At 40.1% G+C, this 21,666-nt stretch overlaps 1 protein-coding gene across 1 annotated transcript; it reads right to left on the bottom strand.

Moving 5' to 3' along the window:
• Positions 1–751: 751 nt before the first annotated feature.
• On the bottom strand, positions 752–13,385 carry PRRG4 (proline rich and Gla domain 4). Its single transcript, XM_065883109.1, has 5 exons — positions 13,283–13,385; positions 7,378–7,541; positions 5,936–5,984; positions 4,796–4,928; positions 752–986 (listed from the first exon to the last, which is right to left on the bottom strand). Exons 1-5 carry the CDS (start codon positions 13,383–13,385, stop codon positions 752–754), a joined length of 684 nt encoding a protein of 227 aa, XP_065739181.1.
• Between the last annotated feature and the right edge of the window lie 8,281 nt (positions 13,386–21,666).

The following is a 21,666-nucleotide window of genomic DNA, read 5'->3' as shown; positions in this document are numbered from 1 at the left end:
CATTAATATGCACAACTTATCAAGTTGTCACTCCTAGATTTGAGGCCTGTATCTTTATTTGGTGGTATAACAACCCTTGCAAATCTGTAACATTGCAACCCTGTTCCCTCTGAAGAACTAACTCTCTAGCAAGTATTTGTTTGGTTTTTCTTAAAGAAGACTATTGACCCCACTCCCCATAATAAAACATGACTGATCGCAAGAGTTCACAATAGGAACGTGCAAAATATGGTGAATGCTATGCAATAATTTAAAATAAAAAAACAAGTGATTATATTAAGGCCACCAATTTATATTTAAATGCCAAATTCTGTGAAGTAGTTCCAACCAAAAAGAAATCCTAAAAAAAGAGTAGGTCAAATATTATGACTTAGGATAATCTAATAGTTAGAAATTCTTACCTTTTTAGTATTCAATACAAGAACTCTACAAACTTCTTCTGTACAGAGGATACAGATAGTTCCCCAGTTGTAGCTGTGACACCCATAACAGAGTTTTTGAACCATTAAAAGGAACAAAAAAGTGCTCTCTTCTTAACTGCAAAGATACAAAGTTCCTTATCCAGCTGATGATGATCAAGTTCAGGTCCAGGATGCTAACAGATCTCCAGTGGCATAGTACACGTGCTTGTTCCTCCTTTACTCTCTGCAGTTTGTCATAAAGGGCTGAATCGACATGTCTTTTTGGTTCAGGGAAAACAAACCATTTAAATAATGTGAATGTCCTATATCACCAAGACAACAAGGTGGGCTTAGTGAGATGGGAGTGACATAGATTTTTTAAATACCCTAAACCCTTTTGCTGGCCCAGGATATGGTGGTGGTGGCGAAACACTGTGTTTTCTGGTCAGTGCCATTGCCTGTTCATAAGAAGGTAATCCTGTGTCCTCCACTGAAGGTGGCAATGGAGACAAGACAGCCTCCTCAGGTCTTCTGAAAATGATGGAGGGAGTGTGTCTGCCCCTTCTTGCATAGGTGGCTGAAGAACTAAACAGAGACAGCATTGAGGTCTAGGAAAGGCAGCATTTTTAGGTTAAGATGGCAATATTAAAAAATCCAACCATTTTGATAAAGGTGAACCCAATTTATTTTTATTGTTTTAATTTTTTGGCCGTGCTGCGTGGCTTGTGGGATCTCAGTTCCCCAACCAGGAACTGAACCCAGTCCATGGCAGTGAAAGCACTGAATCCTAACCACCAGACCACCAGGAAAGCCCCTGAACCTGACTTATTAATATAACAACAGTTTTATTTTACCCATAAACTCTGAAAGAATCTTGATATAATGGAAAGATCAAGAACTTTGAAGTCAGTCATGGGTAAGAAACAGGATCTTGTCATTTCATAGCTGTGTGACCAGAGGCAAGGTAACCTAACTCAGCTTTCCTCCTCTATAAAATGGGGATAACAATAGCTACCTCAACAGAGATGTTTTGTGTGGATTGAGAAAGATGTCTTATGTAAAGCATCTACGCAATGTCTGGAACACTGTAACAAGGACTCAAAACACGTGAATTCCCTTTTTCTCCTGCTCCTGAATTAAAATTTTCTCAAAGTATGGTGTGAAACCAAATCCAGGCTTTGTTGAAAGGCAGCATAACTCCAAGCCTAGGAAATTGATGCCACAGAGATAATCACAACAGCGATGCCCGTCTCTCTCTCCTCTGTTCCCCACTGAATCCCTGCTGCCTGGGCCATCCCTCCTAAACAGGACTTCTATCATATCATTCTTCTCCGCAAAAGTCTAACCTGCAGCCTACTTTCTACTGAATCAAGTTCTAACTCCTGTGCCTCCTTTCCAAAGCCTCCCTTATTCTGGCCTCACTTTATTTTATAGCTCTCTGCTCTTGCCAAGGTAGCCTCTTTACTCTCCTCTGTATGTGCAATGAATCCTCTGGTCTATCTCTGTGGTTTCACCTGCATTGTTCCCTTTCTCAGATTATTATCTTTTCCCCATTGATCTCCATTGATTTAAGTCCAACAATTACATAAAAAATTTTTTTAATTAAAAAAAAAAAAGGCCTAGTTCAATATGGCCACTGTTTTCACAAAACTCTGTCACCTACACCACCAGCCATTGAAATTTGAAATGCAACACAGGTCTGGTGTTTTGAAACTACATTTTCCCTTCTCACTTGTGAATTACAAATTAAAATTTAGACATTAGTAAATTGATCTGTTTAGACTGTGAAGTTGGCTGCCTATGAAGCATCTATGCCTAAATTAACCTCTTATAGTTATGACTAATAAGATAATTAAAATGTAAAGGTAATCCCCAACCTCTAGTCAATATTTACAGTATTCTTCCCAATAAGAGACAGCTTAGCAGACCCAAAATACTGCAAACTTTTGCAAACTGAATCAATCAATTTGCCCCTTAGAATGCCTTTTCCTTTGGAGGTTATAATGAGATCTGGAACTGGACGGAAGGAGAGAGGAAAATTGCAGAGAGAAAAAAAGAAAAAAGTCTGTGTAAATCTAGCAACTGGATAATCAGCCCTTCAATAGTTGAGAGGTGACTGATAGCCTCAGAAGTTTACTTAGAGGAGTCAACACAATTCCTCCTCTGTCAGAAACCTGGAATGTGTTCATGCTAGGCTTGTCACTTGCCACATTCATTAGCTTGTGACGAAAAGTTCTACTTGTTTGTTTATAGGAAACAGGAGAGACAGATGTTTTATTTGAAGAAATGAATTTTTCCACGTTGACCTTCAAAATTTAAGTTACAGGAACAGTATAATTATATTAAAGTCATTAAGTGTCTCCACAGTGATTTCTTACAAGATTGAAATCAGAAAGTATGCACCAGGAACACCTCAAATAAGCTGAGAGCATTATATTATGCCTATTTTCCTCCGTAAAATATAGGGACTAAGAAATGAAAAGATCTTGTTTCCCATTTCTTGGCATGTTTTTACAGAGGAATGAGACAAACTATTCTAACAATGATCTTATTTTTTACTTTTTTCTTTTTCAAATAGTCCTCACCCTTCCCCCACTTCCAGACTTGCAAAATGTAGAAAGAGAACACATAACTCTGCTGCAAGAATTTCTTGGGACAATTGATGAACGGTACTTTACTAAGTATTTAAAAGTTAACCTTAACACAAGTGAATGTCTGGTTAACCTAGTTTGAAATGTCCCCTACAAAGGGTTTCTGTGAGAATCAAAGTGAGACGGTAGATGTAAAAATGACCTGTAAACAGTACAGCATTATACTGTACTAACATTAAGTATAACTAAACTTTTAAAATAAGAGATATCCAGGTTTTCAAAATTTTATAACAACATACATAGAAAATATGCATAATAATGCACCTCTTTATTCCTTGTGTCTTTGAATTCTGCTTCTAACCTCATGCAGGAAAGAAGCTAGAAGGTTTCAGAGAAAAAAGGCATAAGGTAAGAAGGTGTAGTGGTGCAGAAAAGTAGAAAAATGAAGAAAAACCGGAAAGAGGAGAGAAGACAATGTCGAGCATGAGGACACTGAACAATGGCTGTGCTCACAGACCTTGAGGGAAATTATTAAATGTGAGGGCATACAGAGACTTTTTGGGGGAAAATACTATAAATGGGGTGGAAAAGAAGGAAAGATAAAAGGCAAGGAGAGTCTTTAAAGACATATTTTCCGATTTCTTCATTAACCTTTGAGTTTCCAGGTATGCTGCAGCTTGTGGAGAAGGACATATTGAATAAAATCTTAGTCAAAAGCCCTAGAAAACAGGAAGAACTTGCTCATTTCCTGTCTGTTAAGTAAGGGAAACCTCTCAGCTTAAAACATAGTGGCTTAAGAAAAATTGCACAAAATTTTCCTTATCTTCTCTCACTTTTCAAAATTTTATAGGATTTACAGAAGTCTCAGACAATCTCCTTAGTCCCTGCCCACGATCACATTAATGCCTCAGGGAGTTGTTCAGGAATTCCAGCTTGGGGATAGAATTACACTATACTTTGCCCCTGTCCTCTGCCCCCTTTGCTGGCATGTCCTCCTCCGCACCCTTACTGTAGGCATCCTTTAAGACTCCATCACTTGCCTTCTGTCCTTTCATCACACTCAGAGAACTTGCCTACTCTCATGGCTTCAGCTTTTATCCTCCAATGGATTTATCTTAATTCCATATCTGTTGCCCTAAACTCTTACCTTAACAATAAAGAAAACGTTTTTATTATGGTAAAATACGTGTAACATAAAATTTGTCGTTATAACCATTTTCAAGTGTACAATTCAATGGTATTAATCATATTCACAATGTTGTACAACCATCACCACTATCTATTTCCATAATCATTTTATCACCTGGTTACCATCATTAGCTTCTTCATAGAGTTTGAAAGTGTAAATAGGGATATATAAGCATTAATTTCGATAGCCTGTTTCACATGTGGTACTTTTTGTTGAATAAGGTTAATTCTTCACTTTCTCATCTCTACTTACAGATAAGATAATAGAGAAGATAATAACTTTTTATTCTAATAAGGATGTTGAGATTCTATTATGCAAACAATTATGGCCTTATGAAGCTTTACTAATGTGCTGGAACTCAGTTAATAGTAATGTACCAATGTTGGTTTGTTAGTTTTACAAATGTACTATGGTAACATAAGATGTTAACGAGGGAGCTGCGTGAAGGATATAAGGGAACTCTCTGTGCTATCTTTGTAACTTCCCTGTGTATCTAAAATTATTCCAAAATCAAAAGTGTATTTTTAAAAAAAGGCAGCCATTTTTTTTAGCCATTTAAAAATGACAGTATAGAACGTACAATAGTAAATTAAATATTTTTATTTGGTACTTACCCTGGATGTCGTTGCCTGTGACACTTAGTGATACAAAGATAGTAACCAAGTAATCCAAAAATAACCAAAAATATTCCAGCAGCAATTAGTCCAGTCAGAAGGCCCATAACATCGATTTTCTCTCTGTTAGCATCTTAAGATAAATCATTAAAATAACATGAATATAACAACTGAAAAGCACCCCCATGACTTCAATAAATTCAATGCTGGGTGTAAGCATGCTATTAGGCATCTAATAATTAATATTGATTACTTTTAAAAGTCTGTGCTAGAAACATGACCAGAAAAAATTTAGATACACTTCCTAAAAGCCCTAGCTCTGACTTCATTTATTTTTAATTTTTTTAAGTTTTTGACCACACTGTGTGGCATGCAGGATCCCCAACCAGGGATCAAACATGCATCATCTGCACTGGAAGCAGATGGAGTCTTAACCACCGGACCGCCAGGCAAGTCCTTAGCTTCATTTATTTTAAATGTTATATTAAATGGATGAAGGTCAACACTAAGTGGGATAAACATGTTCTTTGTTCAACTATACACATTTTGGTATTAACTACTAAGATAAATGTAGTAAGCAATTCTGGTGTAGCTATGTAATACAGTCTCCCTATAGCTGGGGCCCTACCTAGGGGGAGTGAAAAAAGAGCTGTCAAACACAAACAAAACAAAACAAACCTGACTAAAAAGCAGCTAGAGATGATAAATGTAGATAAAATAAAGGATCTCCCCTCTCTAGGAGTTACTTAATTCTACCTAACAATCCTAATTTACCTAGTAGCGTAAGTATTCTGTTTACTTGTAATGGTAAAAAAGAAAAAAAAATTAAAATAGTTTACTATTTGAAACTAATAGAGTACTACTTTTATTCTGTGCAAGTCTTGACTTAGCTGGACTGTTTAAAATAGCATTAAGCCTATTATCTCATTTCCCTACTATCTCACCAAACTTGATTTTCAGTGTGTAAATAGATGAATGTGGCCTTCTCTGTCTCAGATAGCCCAGTGTATAACTGAGAAATCTTCCGTGGCTTTACAAGGTATGTATGTTGTGCAACAACCAAACTCAAACAATGAAACTAAAAATGTACTATGATAGAGGGTGGGAAAAAACATGAAAATTGATCAATTCTTGCCTCACCTGATTCTGTGGTTGGTCCTTTAATTGAATATTCTTGCCAAAATGCCATCTAAGAGAAAGGTAAAATTTCCAAGTTTATTTAATTTCTTTATTGTCATTTCATTTGGTCTCAATGACCTAGACTAGGGGTGGTAAACGCTTGGCATGTGCCACAGGTAGGATACTAGTTCATTCATGCTGGAGGGCGCGACTCACTCTAATAAAGTACTGCCATCCACCACTGTTTCTTCCAACCCTGGAATTGGTCAGGGGATTATTGCCAGTGCTAGCTCTCTACTACTGTGCGCTGATAGTCTCCCTTCACCTGCCCAGAGCCCTCGCTCAGGCATCAGGGGACACTATCGCATTAGAGAGTCGATGAAAGTAGTAGAGGTGGAAGTTGAAGCAGGGGACTCATTATCATGTTTGAAAAGGAGTCTGATTTTTTTCTACATTAGGTGAGCCCTCAGTCTCCTAGGAAATTTTATTGAAAGTTATTTATTGATTTGGAAAGACATCTCTGAGACTGTTTAAGTTCAGTGTTACTTGAGAGAATGGAAGCCATTTTCAAGGAACCGTGATAAAATTAGAAAACGGGTTTGTGAAAAACAATAGAATTTCAACAGGCACAACTACAACGCAGAGTAGACTTTCTTTCCCTTCTCTAATAGATGCAGCAGATAATAGCAGGGAATGGAATCTGGGCACAATTTTGGAAGAAAAAAGAACTAAGTTTCAATAACACCTGCATTTAAAGGATACCTAGAGAGGTTCTTATTGACCAAAGAGTAAAATGGGATTCTTGAGGAAGGGGAAAAGGAGCTGGGGTTATTTAATCTACAAAAGTGAAAAATCTGGGTCACTTGTCATTCTTAAAGAATATGCCAGATTATAACAGGGACAGTGCTGGTTGTTTGTTTTGTACCTTTTCAGGATTAACAGATAGGATTTAATTGTATTTTAAGGGAGAACTTCTAAAGGTTTATTGCCAAGCAATAAAATCCTGAATGCAGGGACTATATATCTTATCTTCAGTCTCTAGCAGAGCACTTGGCACATAGTAGGTCGTCAATAAGTACTTGAAATATAAATACAGTAATCAAAAATGGTAAGTCCTAATAGAAAAAATTGCTCTGAGTCTTGAATGATTGAAGCCTGAGTCAGAGAACTAACTCAAATAATATCCTGAAGTTTAATTCACTCTGCTTCATTATTGTCTTTGAATATCATAAAGTTAAACACAGAAAATCACGACATAATTGATAATTTGATAATTACTATAAGCCCAGTTAAGTATAAAGCCAAGTCTAAATGGGCTAATTATAATATAAGAAAGTAGAAAGAGATAACAGGTATGCAATCTGAATTTTATTTAAGGCACATAATCTCTACTGACTGAAAGTGCCACTTTCTTAAGTACAATTTAATAGATGTCTAGCCAATTAACATATCAACCAAATTACCGTTTTATCTTCATCCACAAAAATTTCTCTGGCTTCCTCATAATTACAAAGTTCTTCTCTGCATTCTCTTTCTAGGTCACTGGAAGTGAAGAGCTCCAAATCAAATCTATTATATAGGAGGTGTCTACGTATGAACAAGTTTGCTTCTTCTTTTGATGTAAAGACTAGCAAAAAAATAGAAAGATTTCAAACACCGATAAAAAATAAGGCAGAAAATTCCTGTTTTAATTACGGTAAAAGCATATAGTTCTTTTGATCTGGTTAAATTATACCAAACTTTCTTGTGTGGTTTTAAAATCTGACAAAAAGAAATATCATCAGTAAAAATAATTCCTGCTAACTATGAAGTACAGATACTAACAAAATTCCAGAACATACTTGAGTAGATTATGTCCGAAATTATCAGCATAAATAAAAATTATTTGAGTATCACTTTTTCCTCTAGACAATTATTTTTCCAATAAATGGCAGGCCAGACTATTCTATTTCTAAAGTGTTGGTTTCCTATTATCTTGACTGAGAAAAATTAGTCTGGTGTAATGGACAGAGTACTGGACTAAGAGTTAGAAGACAGACTCTTCTTTTTGATTTGGCTTAGCTATCAGCTATATCCTGGGATAAGTCACTTATCGCTCTGGGTTGCCATTTCCTGAAACACTTTTTTTTTTTTTTTTTTTTTTGTGGCTGCACTGTGTGGCATGTGGGATCTTAATTCCCTGACCAGGGATTGAACCCATGCCCCCTGCACTGGGAGTACGGAGTCTTAACCACTGGACCTCCAGGGAAGTCCCTGGGTTGCCATTTCCTCATTTGGAAAATGGGAATATGAACTAAATAATAACTAAGATCTCTTTATGTTTTAAAATTATAAATTCATACATTTATATTAAAATTGTTCTATCAGGTTTATACCAAAAAATTTTAAACTTCTAAGCTAATAAAATCATAAGTTAATTATAAGATTAATTAAAAGCCATTCAGTCCCTCCCAAAGGAGTAGCTCCCTCCACTCAGCCCCTAAACATGTGTCAACAGAGTTTTATAAGACTCCGTCTACGTGTGCATGTAGGGAAGGTAGATGGTAAACACCATAGCTAAGCACAGGTTGACACAAAACCAAAATATCCTACCAAGGCAGTATTTTCAAAACCTGAAAACTTCAAACTCGTTCTGGTGTCACACAAAGCTGAAGTGATCTTGCTCCAGATCATATTACTGAGACTGGAATTCAGAAACTCTCTGAGAACTACCCCAACTGCTTATAAGAATTTAAAAGTCTTGGTATTTCTCACTGCTAACCATTACTAAAGGAAGAATATATTAAAGTGGGCAACTGAAAGATGGATCAAGACTGACGACAGGGACTTCCCTGGTGGCACAGTGGTTAAGAATCCGCCTGCCAATTCAGGGGACATGGGTTTGATCCCTGGTCTGGGAAGATCCCACGTGCCACAGTGCAACTAAGCCTGTGCCACAACTACAGAGCCTGTGTTCTAGAGCCCACGAGCCAAAACTACTGAGCCCACGCACCACAACTACGAAAGCCCACACGTCTAGATAGAGCCCAGGCTGTGCAACAAGAGAAACCACTGCAATGAGAATCCTGCACACCAAAATGAAGAGTAGCCCCTGCTCACTGCAACTAGAGAAAGCCTGCGTGCAGCCAAAAATAAGACCCAATGCAGCCAAAAAAAAGACTGACGACAGTGCATGGTCTGGAAGACTAATACTAATTTGAGAGTGACCTCAGGTTGGCCATTTATTCTTAGCCTTTGAGAACAGTCACACCTTGGCCAAGATATTTTCCTTACTAATCAATCACTTTTCCAAGCAGGTCTGAATCTTTTTTTTTTTTTTTTTTTTTGTGGTACGCGGGCCTCTCACTGTTGGGGCCTCTCCCGTTGCGGAGCACAGGCTCCGGACGCACAGGCTCAGTGGCCATGGCTCACGGGCCCAGCCGCTCCGCGACATGTGGGATCTTCCCGGACCGGGGCACGAACCCGTGTTCCCTGCATCGGCAGGCGGACTCTCAACCACTGCGCCACCAGGGAAGCCCCAGGTCTGAATCTTAACAGAGCTGGATTTGTCCAATACAGTAGCCACTAGCCACGTATGGCTATTGACCACTTGAAATGTGGCTAGTGTGAATTGAGATGTGCTGTAAGTGTAAATACACAGGGGACTTCAAAGACATGGTTTAAAAAAATATGAAATATCTCAATGCTTTCTATCGCTTATATTTGGAAATACTGGGTTAAATATTTTGGATATATTAGGTTAAATTAACTACATTATTAAAATTAATTTCACCTTTTTTTTTACTTTTTAAAATATGGCTCTAGATAATTTTTTATGTGGTTTGTATTTTATTTCTATTGGCCAGTGCTATTCTAGTGTATTCATTTCTATGTTAGGAATAACACATATGAGCTATTTGAACCAAGGGGGAAGCCAGAATGGGATCATTGGTGATAGATGTTTTGAGAAATATTCTAAAGGGTAGACCAGTGTGATAAAATATTTTTGTTCTTTCTTCTTCTTTGTCTCCTTGTAGATTTTACACTACCACCTAATGGAAACAGAATGAAAAATTTTCCAAGTCTCCATCATCTCTCATTGGGGTTCTTGCAATGGCCCTCTAAGGCAGCGGTCCCCAACTCCCGGGCCATGGACCACTATCGGTCTGAGGCCTCTTAGGATCCGGGAGGCACAGCAGGAGGTGAGCAGCGGGCCAGCGAGTGAAGCTTCACCTGCCGCTCCGCTCCCCATCGCTCCCCATCACCAGCATTACTGCCTGAGCCATCCACCGCAACATCCGTGGAAAAATTGTCTTCCAAGGAACTGGTCGCTGGTGCCAAAAAGGTTGGGGACCGGGCTTCCCTGGTGGCGCAGTGGTTGAGAGTCTGCCTGACGATGCAGGGGACACGGGTTCGTGCCCCGGTCCGGGAAGATCCCACATGCCGTGGAGCGGCTGGGCCCGTGAGCCACTGTCGCTGAGCCTGCACGTCCGGAGCCTGTGCTCCACAACGGGAGAGGCCACAACAGTGAGAGGCCCGCGTACCGCAAAAAAAAAAAAGGTTGGGGACTGCTGCTCTAAGGGCTCTCCTTGTCCCCTACAGCTACACTGGTTTCCAATGTGCCTGGTTTTCTCCTGCCTTTGAACTTGCTGTTTCCTCTAAATAGAACTTTCTTCTTTCACTCTGCTCTCTCACTTCCTTCAGGATTTTGTTCAATGTTACCTTGAACCCCATCCCCACTCACCCACCTCTGGCAATCCCCATCTCCTACTATATTTTGTTTTTCTTCATAGCACTTATCACCATCTGGTGTTCTGTACGCTTTACTTACTTGTTACCACTCTGTTCCCCTAGCTAGAAGGAAAGTTCCATTAAAGCAAGGGATGTTGACACATAGAGATGCCAAAAAAATTACTTACAAAAATAAATGAATGAACCTGACTTTCCTGTAGTGGGAAGGAACTCTTGGACCTAAATTCTACCAGTTGAAGCAATTCAGAGGTATAGTCCGTTACTCAGCTTGGCATAGGTTTAAAATATTAAACCAGTAATGAAGTAACTCTGAGCCTGCCTAACTTAGCTATATTGTACTTACTACATGAAATCTAATTTCAGAATGGAGAATTAGAATCTGCCTCTGTATTGCTACTTCTCAGGTACGCCCAGATCTTTACATTTTATTGGCTAGAAAAGCAGTGCCAAATTTCTCATTGTCGGTCTCCTATTCAAGTCAGTTTTCTGAGTTATAAAATGCCCCTGCCCTCCAAATGGGACTTTTAACTTAAAACGAAAATAAAAAATATTTTTGTTGTTCCTGAAATGATATTTATGCCAACGAAAGTCTTCACTGATGTATAAAACATGCCCTCCAGGAGGGGCTGCTGTTTACCACTTCCCTGAGTGTGAAAGTTCTGACTCAGTCCATGGTTGACCTTACACTTTCAGTGCCTTATCAAACATCTTCCTGCCTCCCTTATGATCTTAGGAGAAATACTGTCCTTTGTTATTTGGGTTCTAAGTAGCCCTGGATTTGCTTTTAATTGAAAGAGGCAAACTTCCTTGCCCCTGGAGCATCCTGAACTTCCAGCGAGAGTTCCTATTTTCCCTCTGGCCGTTGCTGGAGGATGCACTGGCCTTTGCACCTTTGTATCTGCCTCAGATTGTCTTTCCATCTCTGTCTCCTGTCTTAGACCATCCTAGGAAGTTGCCTGTGCATTCCCCTATTTTAAGTCCACCAACTGAGATATTCCATTTTCCTCCTCTCCCCTGTCTCCCCATGCTTTCTAAATAAATTCTTTTTAGGTCATTTCAACCCCACCTTTGGGCTTTATCAGAATGTAGCTGAAGGTCCTTTATTTTCCTAATTACTTTTCATATCTACATTTATTATATCTCATTTGCAGATAGAGAGCACTGGCTTCTGTGCCATACAACTCTCCGGAGACAGAGTTACTGCTAACTCACTCTTTCCTCTGCTCTTGAAACTCTCTGTTTTAACTTCTGTCATAGAGTTTATGGAGGTTATCAGTTTACACCCTGCCTCTCCCACTAGATGAAGTAGTCCTCCCGGTCAGGATTACAGTCTTTCATTTCTACATCTCCCGTGCCTAGCAGAGAGCTCAGCACATAGTATATGTTAATAAAGAGGTTATTACTGAACAAATCAGCTTTTTAAATATAGAGGATTCTTCATTTACATCTCCCACAGCTATCTCCAGCCTTCTGCACTCAAGTATGATCTCTAAATTCCTTCCATAGTTTGTGATGTCCTTGAGACTGTCTTTTATGCTGTATCATGTGAATGAATGAATACACTCCCAAGCATTCTGGAGATCAGCATCTGGTCCTGCTGAGCATGGATCATCCACCTTATGTATGAGTGGACTTACATATATGGTGCAACTTGGGAGGCACCAAGAAGGATTTCCTTCCAAATCTCCCCCATCCCACTGGCTAGCCTATCCAATTGCCTAGAATTCTGCCGTCAGTGTTTGATTCCTTCAGGTTAAGATACTGCCCTATCTTAACACACACACACACACACACACACCCTCCTAGAAGGTTTGAGACACTAAGCTGTATTAATCATTAATAAGTCATCCAGGAGTATTAGTGTCACAGATCCTTCCCAAAAGAAAACAAGAGTAGGATCTGATGAGAATGAATAAGGGACAGGAATGTGTGGAGAGGTAGATCCAAAGCACTGGCACTGGGTAGGGAAGCACAATGACTACGCAGGGAGAAATGAAAGCCATTTTTTTTTTCCTTTTCTGTTTTTTCTGGTTAGGCTTTCAAAATATGGGCAGGAATCAGTCTAAGACTTGGAGTCCACAAGGTATGGAATTCTAGGTTAGCAAGCCCCAAACCTAATCTTCTCATACCTTCTGACTTTACCCAGATAACCAGGCATTTAAAAGTTAAAAAGGACCTCAGAGATCATTCCACTCCCCATCCCCCATCATTTTACAAGCTGAAAGGGGTTAAGTAACTTGCCCAGAGTCTCCTAACACATCCGGACTAAATCCTGGTCTCCCTGTCCATCTTTCCAGGAAGAACTGGAAGAATTATGCTCATTATAATTACCACATAGCTTCATCTAGAAAAATGGCACTCACTGATTTTCAGAAGTTGAAATAGGTTTTCCATTCAGTTAACCACCAACCTGGTCTTAAATATATACTTAGCAAAAGTAACTCACAGAAATGAATGTGTAAAAATTGCACTTAACAAACCACAACATTACCAAATAAACCACAAATTAAAGGACATTTTAGTGCTTCTATGATTGACGGGGGCATTTGGTTTCAAAGACTGCACTTTCTGGTTTGAGCTCTATAATCCGAGTCGGGTTTCCAGGAGGATTTTCCTGGAGCCGGAAGCCAGGCTTACCTTCTTCTCCCGCATGCCTCGACTCCTCTGGACTTCTTGTGAGATGAGGGAACGCGAAGGTAAGTATGCGCAGTTGGCTGAGTAGCACCAGGAGTGTAAACATAGTCTGGCAACTGTCAAACAAACCGAAACAAACAAAATAACCAACAAAAACCACGTCAAAAAAGGCCCCGGCTCAGCACTTTGAGTTCCTGGGGGAACTGAGTCACCTACCTGTTGTGCTCAAAGCCACCGCGCGACTGCGCCCCGCGCGCGGTTTCGGTCGCCGGCGTCCGACCCGCGCCCGGAAAGCGGCCCCGAGAGCATGCCCGGGGACAAATGCCGCCTCCGCCCTACCCCTCGCCTCCCCACCCCACCCCACCCTCCGGACTCTGCAGACGGCAGAGCGGGCACCTATCGCCGCGGCCGCCCTCTGCTTTCCGTTGGAATCGAGCCCGGTCCGCCGAGGTGGGCCCCTCCGAGTCGCCCATTCCCCGTCGGGGCCGAGCCGCCGGGCCCCGCACCTGCAGCTCCGGGCGCATGTTCCAGCAGCTCCCGGGCCGGAGCCCCGTGCTTGGGTAGTCCCTGCGGCCGCCAGACCCTCCGTCTCGGCGCCCCCAAAACCCTCGCCTTGCTCTCCGTAGGGCCGCAGTGGCCCGCACGCTCGAGGATGCGCCTGGGGTCCGCGGAGCGCCGCCCTGGCCGGCACGGGGACGCGCGGCGCAGGCCCAGCCTTGATCTCGGGAGGCCGCGGAGCTGTGGGAAAAGGAGGAAGCAGCTCCTTGGGAGTACCTGGCAGCGCTCCTCCTCCCGGGGACCGGCTCACCTGCGGCGGGCGGGCAGTTGGCCGGCGTCTCCGGGGAGCCGTCACTCGCTGTAGCTGTCGCCGTCGCCGCCACCACTTCTGCCCTGAGCCCTGGGCTAGCCCGGCCGCCCGCAGCCAGTTCTGGCCCCGCCTTGGCGCGCGGGGGGCAGGTTTGGGACTGGTTTCTAGATCCCGCGTCCTCCGCCGACTCAGGGGAGCGTGTTCGACTCCCAGTAGCTAAGCAGAGCGCCCCCCGGAGCGTCCGGGGCTTTTCGCTTTGGGTTCCACTAGGCTAGGGGCTCTGTCTTGAGACCTTAGGTCTCAAAGGGTGGTCCGCGAAGGAGAGCAAAACATTCATCGGAGAAGTACTATGAACTGGGAAGTGACCTTAAAAATTAATCGATTACGTTGGTTCTCAAATCGTGATCCCCCAGGTCTGGGTCATCTCCAAGATCCTTTCAAGGGGTCTCCGAGGTCAAAATGATTTCCTTTATGGTACAAAGACATGATTTGCCTTTTTCACTCTCATTCTCTAAATGAATATACAGCGGAAATTTCCAGAGGCTGTTTGACGTGTAATGATGTCATCACTCAGCTAACAGGGCGCCTGCATGTGTATTGTGTTTTCCAGTATTTTCTATGGTAGTAGGTTTAAGTATCAACATGTACATTTTTATAGAGATTCAAAGAGATTAATAAAATTTGCTTGTTCTTAGTGCTTTCTGTACTGTTATTCGCTATCTTTAGTCATACCTGGCAGGATAGCTATAACATCATTTTTTCAAACAAGCAGTCATCTGAAATCTTGAGCTTTTCTTTGAGCCTAGGCAGGAAGACAACAAAAACTAAGTACACTTTGTTGTCTTGATTTGAAATAATATTTTGAAAACTTCTCAGTTTAACAGGTAATATGATAAATACCATTAGATAGAATTCACATAAGTAAAAGCTCTTTGGGGTCCACCACCTATAATGACTTATAGCATTTGGCAGTATGAACACAAACTTCAGCCACTATGGAGCTGCAAGATATTTTGAGATCAGGTAGCAAAGAGAGAAGAGACTAGTCAGTAATGACATTGTTCAAGATTGTCAATTTCTTCTGTTATTTATTTGCTGTATTCATCTTCTTATTTTGTATCATTTGCTTTTTTAAAGTCACAGTATTCTTATGCTTTTCTCCCAAAACATTTTAAATGCTTTTATTCTGGCCATCTGTAGAATTGGGCCGGATATTATGAATCTCATTTTACAAAGGATACTGAAGCATGAAGAAGTAAAGGATCTTGGAGAGTCATTGGTCAAGTAGTAGCCCAGCTCTTGACTCTTTCCAGTGCTTCTTTGAGTTATTACCAAGCCGTGGAGGGCAGGAGGTAAAGAATTATTTAATTTCAAAAGAAAGAAAAAAAAATCAGAGCAATGAGATTAATAGACTTGGATTAGTATGGTAATGCATCCCTGAGTTTGAGCACATACCCACCCACTTACCTGTGTGAACTCAAGAATGAAATGGAAACTCACTCTATTGTGTGGGCATGAGGATTGACTCAAAGACTGTGACAGGAAATGTTAAGGTTTTAGCCATGAAGCTCCGCGATGTTAAGGTCACATCCACATCCTTAAAGGCACAGCGTTAACTGTGTCATCAGACTACTCAGAACAGAAGATGCTACTTTACTGAACTTATGTTTCTGTGACATTTTAGCCTTGACATTTCAACATTGGTTGTTTGGTGTTTTAACTTATCCCCGTAAAATCAGTAGGTGGAAAATGAAAGACTCCTGTTCAAGGCTGATTCTATGTCTCTATGCAAGTATTTTCAGATTCAACAAATAGGCAGAGGGGTTAAAGATTTTATTTTAATCATTTGCTTAAATCCCTCTAAAGGAACTTTTGGCTAGAGCTCACATTTAATTCTATCATTTAAGAACAATGATTGTTAATAACAAAATAAAATAAAAAACAGTGTGAGAGGTTATCTGGTTTCCTGGTCACCTGATTTTATGTCATGCTGTGGTTAGTAATGAGAACTACATGTCATGTTAAAAAAAATAGTAATCCTTAGAGTCCTTACAGGGCACATAGGAACCTGAATCAGTGTGGTTCTGAGCTGCCCTCTGGGGCCTGTGACAAGGACCTATGTCATAGCTGGTCACAAAACTCTCACTCTTTGTTCAGACCTTGGCATTTTCACAGCTATGATTAGTTCTTTCACTCATTGGACTCATTTTATCATCATAATCTTACTCTCGGATTGCCACACAATTTTTTTTGGCCTCTTTTTTGTAAACCCAAGCTCAGGTAATAATGTGCTAAGTAAACAGTTGTTGTTTTTCATACACAAGTTTATTTGGCATCAATTGCAAAACCATACTTTCATGCACAATGTCTGAAAAGAGAGTTTAGACAAATCATGAATTTTTAGCTACACAGCTGACAGTGTTTAAGAATCATTCAGGGACTTCCCTGGTGGTCCAGTGGTTAAGACTCTACACTCCAAATGCAGGGAACCCGAGTTCGATCCCTGGTCTGGGAACTAGATCCTGCACGCCGAAACTAAAAGCCCGTGTGCCACAACCAAGACCCAGTACGGCCAAATATATAAATAAATATTTTTTAGAAAGAGAATCATTCATTTATTCTGCATCAAAGAAGGGTAATAACGGAGTGCTGATGTTGCTGGTACTGATTAAAGACATACATTGTATGGAAGACCTGTTAGGAAATCTACAACCTAGGATCCTATTTATCCTTCTTTGGTGAAGGATTCTCCTTTGTTATTTTATGTACCACCCTGGTTTGAAGCTCTCAAAATGAGAGTTCTCAATGACTGAGTTTTGACATATAAAATGTGGGTTTTAAAGCACTGTTTATTTTACTGATGTACACTAATGGCTTTAGTAGAGTTTATGGGTCTCTTTTACCCACCCTCAACACTGCCACTCTGACAGCAAATTGAGAGCCAGGAACAAAGTTCACCAATTTTCGTACCTTGTCGGGCACATGGCAGGATTTCCTGACCGCTAAGTGAATGAAAGAAGGAATAAGTTCTAGTCCTAAGTCTGCTTCTCTCTAGCTTTGAACAAATCACTTCTCATCACTCTCTCTGCCTCTTCTGAGACATTGAGGGTTTGGTGTGAATGAACTCTAAGACACCTTCTTGGGACTTCCCTGGTGGTCCAGTGGTTAAGAGTCTGTCTTCCAATGCAGGGAATGCGGGTTCAATCCCTGGTCAGGGAACTAGGATCCCACATGCTGCAGAGCAACTAAGCCTGTGCGCTGCAAGGAAAGATCCCGCATGCCCTGCATGCGCAACGTAGCCAAAAGTAAATAAATATTAAAAAAAAAAAAAAAGAAAGACTCCTTCTTATGCTAAAATTGTATGGGTCTTTGACCATTCTTAATCATGAAAGTATAAAGTAATTTTCTAATTTATTCTTTCCTGTCTGGATAGTTTCGGATTATTTGCTTTTATATAATTTATGTTATTTCAAATGAAGTCATTATATCAAAATATAAAATTTGGAATTTATATACACAAATTACCTATTTTATTATTTGTTCACCCTTAATTGTACAAAATGGGAAGTTAATATAATTTTCTATGTGGCAAAAGAGATAGTAAAACATTTTTAAATTTACTTTCTTTGGCTTCTCTGATAACTTGATTTACACTTTTCATTCTTGTGTTATCAGGAGACATTGCTGCAGAATCGTTTTCCTATTATTGGGACTCCTATTTTATTTCTTTCCAACTTTGCTTTTTCTTGGATTTATATTGAATTTATATCTATTTTTTTGGTATTTCTACTACCATTTTCCCTGTTTTGGCTCTCCAACTCCCTCAATATTTTTTTCATTTTCTCTTGTATCCTCAGAATTTAGAATTTTAAAATATGGGGCACATTGATCTGTCTTTCTTCTCTAAGGAGAATAATGTTTTCTCTTTCTTTTGAGATACATGTTGTGCCTACCATGAGATTATCTGTATAGTGTTGGACACAATATACATTGGATGAATTAAATTATTTCGAATTTATTGAGCTTCCCTGGTGGCGCAGTAGTTAAGAATCCACCTGCCAATGCAGGGGACACAGGTTCGAGCCCTGGGCCCGGAAGATCCCACATGCCGCGGAGAAACTAAGCCCGTGTGCCCCAACTACTGAGCCTGTGCTCTAGAGCCCACAAACCACAACTACTTAAGCCCATGTGCCACAACTACTGAAGCCCGCGTGCCTAGAGCCCATGCTCTGCAATAAGAGAAGCCACTGCAATGAGAAGGCTGCGCACCACAAAACGAAGAGTAGCCCCTGTTCACCACAACTAGAGAAAGCCCACACACAGAAACGAAGACGCAATGTAACCAAAGATAGAGAAAGAAAGAAAGAAAGAAAGAAAAAGAAAGAATTTATTAGTTTTCAACAAACAAATTAACAAACAAACAGAAACCTAAGCTCATAGATACAGGGAACAGATTGGTGGTTGCCAGAGGTAGTGGGTAGGGAGTAGGTGAAATGGGTGAAGGGGGTCAAAAGGTGCAAACTTCCAGTTCTAAAATAAATAAGTCATGGGGATGTAACGTACAGCATGGTGACTATAGTTAATAATACTGTATTGCAAATTTGAAAATTGCTGAGTAGATCTTAAAAGTCTTCATCATAAGGAAAAAAAATTTTTCTGTAAATATGTATGGTGATGGATGTTAACTAGACTTATAATGGTAATCATTTCACAACAGTATATACAAATATTGAATCATTATGTTGTATACCTGAAACTAATTGTTGTATGTCAATTATATTTCAATTTAAAAAATTAAAAAATAATTTATTAGTTTTTATTGCCATATTTTTAAAAATAAATTTTATTTATTTATTTTTGGCTGGGTTGCATCTTTGTTGCTGTGCGTGGGCTTTCTCTAGTTGCAACGAGCAGGGGCTACTCTTCGTTGTGGTGCTCGGGCTTCTCATGGTGGTGGCTTCTCTTGTTGCAGAGCATAGGCTCCAGGCACGTGGGCTTCAGTAGTTGCGGTACGCGGGCTCTAGAGCGCAGGCTCACTAGTTGTGGCACATGGGCTTAGTTTCTCTGTGGCATGTGGGATCTCCCTGGACCAGGGCTTGAACCCATGTCCCATGCAGATTCTTTTTTTTTTTTTTTTTTAAGATTTTTTTTTTTTTAATTAATTAATTAATTAATTTATAGCTGTGTTGGGTCTTCACTTCTGTGCGAGGGCTTTCTCTATTTGTGGCAAGCGGAGGCCACTCTTCATCGCGGTGCGCGGGCCTCTCACTATCGCGGCCTCTCCCGTTGCGGAGCACAGGCTCCAGACGCGCAGGCTCAGTAACTGTGGCTCACGGGCCCCGCTGCTCCGCGGCATGTGGGATCTTCCCAGACCAGGGCTCGAACCCGTGTCCCCTGCATTGGCAGGCAGATTCTCAACCACTGCACCACCAGGGAAGCCCCCATGCAGATTCTTAATCACTGTGCCACCAGGGAAGCCCTCCATATGTTTTTATTGTTCTATTCTTTTTTTTTTTTTTTTTTTTTTTGCAGTACACGAGCCTCTCGCTGTTGCGGTCTCTCCTGTTGCGGAGTACAGGCTCCGGACGCGCAGGCTCAGCGGCCATGGCTCACGGGCCCAGCTGCTCCGCGGCATGTGGGATCTTCCTGGACCGGGGCACGAACCCGTGTCCCCCGCATCGGCAGGCGGACTCTCAATCACTGCGCCACCAGGGAAGCCCTGTTCTATTCTATTTTTGTTTATATGTTCCATTGTTCCCGTTTCCCAATCCTATTTTTTTCTTTTTCCTTTTATTCCCTCTTATTTCTTCTAAGTTGCTAGTTTGGAAAAAATTTTTTTTTCTCATGATTTTCAACTCTGTCTTCTTTCCCTTTCTAAGGAATTTCTTTAATTTTCTTAGGTTGAACTACATGAAATTGCCATTGTTGTAAGTTAAAAAATGCTTGACTATCAGCAATTTCAAGTGGTTCAACCTAATAGTTTTCCTCAGTGCTTAGCACAGTGCTTGGTAGATGCTCAATTAATATTTGTTGAATGAATTCATAAATAAATTCTTTTCACTGGTTTCTCTGAGGGCCTGGATAACGTTAAGCAGAGAACTCTTTACCAGTTGTGGACTCAGAAATTTTTAATCATCAATAATCTTACTGATTTGCTCATTACCTGGTCTTATTAGTTCTTTTCATTGATGTGCTCAAGGTAAACCTGAGGATATGCTTATGCACAAGAATGTGGTTACCCACATCAGTGTTATTATATACATATTTGCATGAATGTAAGTAAATGTAAATTTCTGGAGCATGTGTCTTTTTGTGAACTTTTGTGGACATCTATATGATGAGCATCTCAAAAAGCTGAAATCTGTTAAAAGAGAAGTAGCAGAAATAGAAAGGAAGGTTAGATTTCTTAAAATACTATTTCAGCCTCATTAGCAGTAACATGAAATATCTGTTATTCCCAAAACATTCACCTCTGATATTCCGCTACCCTCAATGAGCCTTTGAGAATTTATGCACACTGAAAGAACAGCTGAGCCTTGAAGAGGAGACATTAAATGAGGAAATTTTTAGGTTTCCTGAGTTGCTGATGACTAGAATTGCTGACCCTGTTCATGAAGATATTTAATTCAAGATGCTTTTAATACTTTAAAATGTTAACTCATAAGCCCATGTTTCCTGACAACTAAGATCTTTTTTCATGCACTGATGAACAGGTGCAGATATTTTAAGAAATTTATCTAAGGAAATTTAGCAAGTGAATCAGGGGGAGCATTGAAACTAGGGTTTGTGGTTTCTACCCAATAGGATTTCCACTTCACCCCGTTGTCATTAGACTTACTTAATCATTCAGTAATTTCGTTTATGATTCATGCCCTATGAATCATGAAGAGTTTCTTTTGTTTTCTTTTAGTCATGAAAAGGTGAAATTCAAGATCTGTCTCTGACACGCAGCATCAACCTCTCATGCAATGAAGTGCATACTTTTTCTTTCTTTTTAAAGAAAGCAATATGTACGCTTTGTAAAACATCCAAATAATATAAAAGTTAATTAGTAAAAAGGCAACTGCTCCAGAAGAAAACTGTTAAAGTAGGTTTCAACACAGCCCAATCCTTTTTTAGTGAACTCTGAAGAACTGTTTAAATGCTTTGTCATAGGAATTTTTTTTATGTTAAGTGATGACTCCTTGGGCACATTTAATACTGCAAATATTTTCTTTGCACAGACTCTTTTATAATGTGTAATGTTTTAAAAATGTGTTTTTAAGAGTTGTCTCTCTCACATCTTATTCCAAAATAAACTCCAGATGGCTTTAAGAATAAAATGAAAAACAATGACCCCATAAAAGAATTGGAAGAAAATACAGGTGGAGAATATCTTCTCCTAGAGTGAAGAACTCTCTAATAATAAAAGCAAAGGAAAAATGATAAAGGAAAAGATTGATATATTTGACCTCATAAAAATTAAACGTTTTTAGACATTATAAGACACCATTAAAGTTAAAAAGCAAATGACAAACTGGGAAAAATATTTGAAACATACGTGACAGATAAGGAGTTAAGATCTTTACCCTTTAAAGTA

This window comes from Phocoena phocoena, chromosome 8 (assembly GCF_963924675.1).
Source record: "Phocoena phocoena chromosome 8, mPhoPho1.1, whole genome shotgun sequence".
NCBI classification, from domain to species: domain Eukaryota; kingdom Metazoa; phylum Chordata; class Mammalia; order Artiodactyla; family Phocoenidae; genus Phocoena; species Phocoena phocoena.
The sequence above is the reverse complement of the archived record's forward strand: the minus strand, read 5'-3'. Positions and strand labels throughout refer to the sequence as shown.

Excerpts from the sequence above, each read along its gene's own strand:
- PRRG4 (XM_065883109.1), bottom strand. The coding sequence starts at position 13,385 with ATGTTTACACTCCTGGTGCTACTCAGCCAACTGCGCATACTTACCTTC. Across the intron at positions 7,542-13,282 it reads GAGGCATGCGGGAGAAGAAG|TCTTTACATCAAAAGAAGAA; the intron begins GTAAGCCTGGCT and ends TTTTTTTGCTAG. Across the intron at positions 5,985-7,377 it reads TTGTGGATGAAGATAAAACG|ATGGCATTTTGGCAAGAATA; the intron begins GTAATTTGGTTG and ends CCTTTCTCTTAG.